General features: G+C 45.4%; 1 protein-coding gene across 1 annotated transcript; it reads left to right on the top strand.

Moving 5' to 3' along the window:
• Positions 1-455: 455 nt before the first annotated feature.
• On the top strand, positions 456-6,282 carry BBBOND_0003180 (hypothetical protein, conserved; the record flags this gene model as incomplete). Its single annotated transcript, XM_012915153.1, has 2 exons — positions 456-467; positions 514-6,282. 2 exons carry the CDS (start codon positions 456-458, stop codon positions 6,280-6,282), a joined length of 5,781 nt encoding a protein of 1,926 aa, XP_012770607.1.
• Between the last annotated feature and the right edge of the window lie 223 nt (positions 6,283-6,505).

A 6,505-nucleotide genomic window follows, 5' to 3' on the forward strand; every position in this document is an offset into this window, starting at 1 on the left:
ACTCTTTATCTCCCCTTTACCCACTCTACATCGCTCCTTTAGCCACTCTACATCGCCCGCTTTATCCACTCTACATCGCCTCCTTAACCCACTCTACATCGCTCCTTTACCCACTCTACATCGCTCCCTAACACACTCCACATCGCCCCTTATCCACTCTACATCGCCCCTTAACCCACTCTACATCGCCCCTTAACCCACTCTACATCGCCCCTTAACCCACTCCACATCGCTCCTTTACCCACTCCACATCGCTCCCTTATCCACTCTACATCGCTAATTAAGTCCCTCCAATCCGAAAAATCTAAGCTTTCTTGCCCCTTCAAATACTCTGATAAGGAGACTTACTGTCAGTACTACGAGAAGCAAATTAGTGACACTACTAAGAAGCTTAAAGAATCTGGGAAAAAAGAAAATGAAATCGCTGAAAATCACAATATAAAGTTTAAGAAAACATGTCTAGAAGAGTGTATAAATGCTCACAAAAAACATCCTCCATCTCCTGCCTTGAAGTCTGTTGAAGAGAAGATTGTCCAGCTTGGTCACCTTGCTGGTAAGCTTGGCGGATTTGTTGGTGAAAGTGACAGTGTTAACAAAGCCGTTAAGAATGCTATTATCGCTGTAATTAACAGTAATGAAGAGCTTAAAAATGAATACTCTTCTCATGTTACTACCCTTTCTGAGTCTGTCAAATCTGCTGACCAGGCTGTTGGCACCGTTGAAATTGAGCAGCTTAGTCAGCGAGTTAGTCAAGAAATTACTCTAATTACTCAACGTATTAATAGCCCTAAAAACCTTCCTAATAATCTTCCTCCTTCCCCCTCTCCCTCTGCTGACTCAGCCGAATTGCAGCCCAAGTTGGAGGCTTTGAGGAAGGTGGAGAAGCTTTGTGGATTTTATGAGAATCTTAATACTAAACAAAATGATCCTAAAAAGCTCTTAGATAATTTATGTTCCGGCCTCGAAAAATTCCTCGGCTTCAACTCTGACTCCAAAGGCTACGACGGCAGTGGGATTGTGTACTCCGACTTGGACAGGCTGTGTGACGGGGTGATGGCGTTTTTGAGTGGTGTTCTCAGTAACATCAAAGAGCATTTAGGGCAGCATAAAGATATTATTCAGCCTGTAATTGATACACTTAACACCAATAAACACGGCGGTAAAAAAGGTTTTAATGAAGCGATTGGAAGTGTGGTCGAAGGGGTGGGGAGGTATAATAAGGCAGTGGAGCAGTCTAATACCTCCATAAAAACTCCGATAAGAAATTTGTATAGCTACTTGAAACCTGAAAAAGGTGAGTTAACTATCGGTCTTAATGCTTTGCAGGTCACCGAGCAGCCTGGACAACACGTTGTCGACCAAGCCGAGAGGCTGGTGGCGACAACCCTTCAGAAATCTAAGCAATTTGACAGCGAACTTAAACGCGTCGAAACACATATTAATGATCTAAATGCAAATTGTAAAACACTTGTAAATCACGCACGTAAGAATGTTAGCTATGAGACTAAGCGGCTGGAGGAGCTGTCGAAAAGCGGCAAGACCAGCATGACCGACATGGAGCGGAAAATCACCGACACGTGCCAGACGCTCAAGGAGGCCATCAAATCGGGTATAACGGCAGAAGTGGAAATCCTTGTTCGTGATTTGAAGAAAAAAGTATTCGATATTTTGATGCAACTTAAGGACATTAACGAGAAATTGAAGGAGTACGTTAGGAATCTTGATCAGTGGATGTTGAAGGCAAACGCAGTGGCGAGCGAAGCTGCGGATGAAGCTAAATTCATAAATGGGAGACGGCCCGGATTTGAAGATCAGAATGCAATTAAAAAGATTGTGAGGGAACTGAACGAAAGGAGCGGCGTGCTTTGCAGGTATATAGATGACGTTAAGGAAGAATTTAATACGAAAGTCAAAGCAGCGCTTCAGCAAGTGAAAGACATGGATGGGAAGCTGAAAGAGGATTTGAAGAAGGTGAAGGATGAAGTAGGCAAAAAAGTAAAAGAGATCAAAGAGGCGATTGGATACCTCTACAATAAAGTCACTGGCACACTTGGACCGGTGAGTAATGAGAAGACGATTGAGGAGATTATGAAACATATTAAAGGGCAGGTGGAGATCATCAAGCAGAAAGTTGGAAGTGAAGACACACCAAATAAAAATGATCCACTTAGCATCGATTATAATTGGGATGCACTGAAGACAAAGATTATGGACCGCGTGAGTGAGATATACGATAAGAAAGGAATAGGAAATATGAATTATCTTGGTAATATCGAGAAGGGCGTTGCAACGTACGCTGCGTTGTTTAATGACGCAAGAGTAGGAAATGGATTAGAAAAGACGGTTGGTGGATGGGTAGAAGGCATAGTCATGAGTCATGCGGTTCAAAGTTTGCTTAAGGAGTATTTTGACCAAAATAAAACCAGCGGCTACTTCGATGGCAGTTTAAAGAATGACATTCCTGGAGCTTTACGAAGGTATGTAACACCCAATCTAATGCTGAGTGTCAAAGAGGCTGTTCGTACGATCAAACCCTCCCACAACTTCTACACTGCTAGCACTGTCAATGAAAAGCTGATATACATTAGGGAGTATCTCGGCCAATTATCCAATGACGTAATGAGAAAGGAAGGTGAGATTGTTTCCGCTGTTGCAGGTTTTGTAGAACTTCAAAAGGATGTTGTACAGTACGGTAGGGGGATTACACAGAGAAAATTTTTTCTCACTTCTGCTGTACGCGTTGTTCTCTCAGCTCTCAAACACACTGCAGAGAAAATTGCTGAACAACTTCAAAATTTCACCGACGACGGAGCTATAGGGTTGGGTAGTCGAGTTAAAGCATCCATATTAACTGTAAATCAAATTGGGGGTGAATTCGAGACTATCGGTAATTCGTTAGGTGCTAAGATTCAAGCAGCGCTTGACGGTGTAAAACCAAGCATTAAGAATCTCCACTATAATGTGGACAAGTCGGTTGAACTCAGCGCTAGAGAAGGCGTACCTAATGATGCCAAGGCCGTCGACACTGCGATCAAAGGCGTGACTGAAGAGCTTGAAAAGAAATTGATAGCGAATGGAGATACAGTCACGCTTGACAAAGATACAACATTTGCTCAATACAACGGTTTCGTCGACCAAACTAAAGTGGGTGGTGAACCAGACGCATTAGAGGGCACCCTCCCAACCAAGATCAAAGAGATTGGCACGTACGCTGACACTGGATTCAGCGTTGATCCAACCAGGGAGGCTCTGGAAAAATGGTCGGAAAATCTCGCCAATAATCTCAAATCCCTCTTAACGGCATTTGCCAAAAGCGGAACATTTATACAAGAGAAGTTGAACACACTCACAAAGGAGACTATCGGGAAGGATCTCAAACAAATTAAAGAAAAACTTTCCGAGTTGCAGAAAGAGTTGGAATCTGGTCCCATTCAGAAGGCAACAGTTTTCTCTGATGAAGCCCAAAAGTTACAACAGAAATGCATCCAATCCCTCCACGTCCACGTTGAGGCCAAAATCAAGCAAGCAAACTCCGACGTGACCACCGAGGCCCGCAAGCAGTACCTTTGCGCTGTCAAGTCGCTGCTCACTGTATTCTCGAACAAGGTTAAGAGCGAGTTGAATGCTGTTCTTCGAGACATAAACAATGACTTAAACATAGGTCACAAAAAGTTCATGAGTACGTTTGGAGAGACCTTCGTCAAAAGTGTTAACGACATTGACGCCGTTAATGCAAACGACTTCGCTGCCGAAAAATCCCCGCTTAGCGTATCAGCCGATTTACTAAACACCGCCGTGAGAACATTGTTCAGCGAATTAGAGAAGCAGAAGGACTTCGCCCCTGACTTCAAGAGAATCGCATCTACGCAAGCGGCCGCCCGTAAGCTACTTTACAACCTAACGAAATCTCGACAGTTTGATCATGTATTTTCCTTAGATTTGGATGAGCTCAAGACAGTCCTCGCTCAATGTCTTCCTCAAAAATTCGGTGACGGCAAGTGTCCGTTGCTGCTTGAGGCTCTGCTTAAGGGCTTCATGCCTCTGGTCGAAGAGTTAGAAAAGCAGTATGTCGGCAGATATTCTGGTAGAGTGTACGATGTGTCCGACGAACGTAGCTACGCCAAAGTGTTTATCACTTGTTTCTATACGCTTCATAAGACGCTGAATAAGTTGAACAAGGGGTGTATGAACGGTGGCCCCTGGAATGACAAACCATGTTGTGAAAAGGGGAAACGCGGCGAGAATCCATTTGGTCAATTTATGATTCAGTGCGGATTCCGGATCGCCAAGGATGCGGACTCCAAAGACGGCGAATTGAAGCATCCCTCTGACAAGTTCACCAGTAAGGCGATCCACGACAAACTTCTCGACAGCAAATTCATAGATCCCGAATTACGCACGCACCTTATTAAGTGCGAATCCAATATACACAACAAGCCCGATCAGTTCGACATTTTCGATCTCCTCGACTGCACTCTTCATCACTTTGACAGGTACAACGAGCTGTGTCACATACCCACTGCGTCATCAACCAAAGTGCCAAGCAGCATATACGATATGCTCATATGGTTTTGTAGTCTACCCTACAGTGCCGTCTATCCAACGCTGTTACGTGACACTATAAGCGATCTTCTTACTGACAAAGCTAAGCAAAAGCCACAGGCGCACGACGGGCTGGAGTTCACATTCATCGATCCGGCGTCGCAATCCCTAGCAGCGTACCCAAAGAGCATACCGTACAGTGAAGTAGTCTCCGCACTCGAACATCTTTGTTCCAAATCGCACGATGTTCTCACTTGCATCGTAGGCTACGGCGACGCATACAGCACCTACGGCAGCGACTATTGCAACAATTCATTTGGATTTAAGTATCCCTCCTCAGGGGAGGATTGTTTGCAGATGATCACTGATCTCCTCCGTAGGCTTCTCCATTGTCTTCGGTATCTGCATAAACAGTGCGGCGTAACAGCCAAGCACAACGGTTGGTCCGACTGCAGATTCGGCAAGGACGTTAAGTCAGCCAAATGGGAGTGCAAAGATCACTCAACCGACGAACCTAATTGCCAAGCAAACGACAAGGCAACGTGCCAAGCAACTTGCCAAGCAAAATCGCCGCTTCAGTCCTACTTAACCGATTGCTTATATGGCCACTTGCCTCATCAACTCACCAGTGTTGGATGTAAATCAACATGCAAGTCGTGTCCTGGTAGCTCTCCCGGGATGCCGTGTTTAACGCCACTTGGGTTCAGCGGCTTTTCAGGCTCAACTCGCAAGGGTACGGACCTATGCGAGGTGCTCGATGCATTCTTCTCTAACGATTATCTGTCATCGCTGTTCACGCTAGCTCCGCGACCGCCGGAAACGCTACCGGAGCACATCGGATTTGCTTTGTCACTAGCAGCGGCGCTTAATGCTGGACAGCCGGTCAGGAAGCCCGCTCAAGAATCGTTCAGCGATGCATTCGAGAAGTCCATCAAGGGAGCCACCATCAGCCTTTATGAGAATCCCTCAAATTATACTGCTGCCGTTAAAAATGCCTATAAAAACACACAAAGTCACGAAGGTCATAGCCATCCCCCAGCGACGGAGGCGGACGTATACACGCTTATGTTCCCATCAACTTGTTTGCGTTCAAGCGACGACAGGCTGTACTGTGCTCCATACCTGTATACGTTAGGCATGGATACGCATCATTATCTTGCCTACCAACATACGAATCTCTATCTGTCATGGACGATGTATCTGCCCTGGACATTCTATTCATACCTTAGAAGTCTACTTGAGGCCTTCAAAAATGTTTCCTGCCAGGAATGGGAGTGCAGCAAATGTATGCATCGCGGAAAATGCAAGAAGGGCCAGCATGGCGTCGACTACAACTGCCAGTGCAAAGGTATAATAGAGTGCCGTGGCGTAAGTAGCGCATTCCACAAATACGGTTTCACATTCGGCGACCCTGCAATTCTGTCTGAGGTGGAAGGGAAACGATATTGCCACAACTTCTACAACCAACTCGTTAACGTCTTAAAATCGAATTGCTTTGCTAAGTTATTTGATAAATGCGACGAATTCCTCTGGATCATCAGACAACCGTTCACATACTTGGTTCTCGCACTCTGGTCACTATCCCTCTTCTACCTCCTTTGCGTAATGGTTGGCAGACTGGATGTGCTCCACATCAAATCACACTTACGATCACCGTCATCGCACAGGATAACGGCGCAATCACTGTTGGCTGCAGCGCAAGTCGGAAGGCTTGCCAAGATATCGTATCTACAACCGTAATTGTATTCACGTTTGTAATTCACAGCAACTCACGTAACGACTCACCTACTCACCTAACCGACAAACGTAGTCTAATGTCTCGAATTACTCTAGCGGCAACCTGGGAACTAGATAGCGTTGAGATTAAGTGATGACTGAACGACAAAGAAACATGGTAACCTAGCACCCAAGCAAAGTGCTAAGCTGGCAACCAGGCAAAGTGCTGAGCTAGCAACCAGGCAAA

This window comes from Babesia bigemina, scaffold Bbigscaff_70622 (assembly GCF_000981445.1).
Source record: "Babesia bigemina genome assembly Bbig001, scaffold Bbigscaff_70622".
Lineage (NCBI taxonomy): Eukaryota > Apicomplexa > Aconoidasida > Piroplasmida > Babesiidae > Babesia > Babesia bigemina.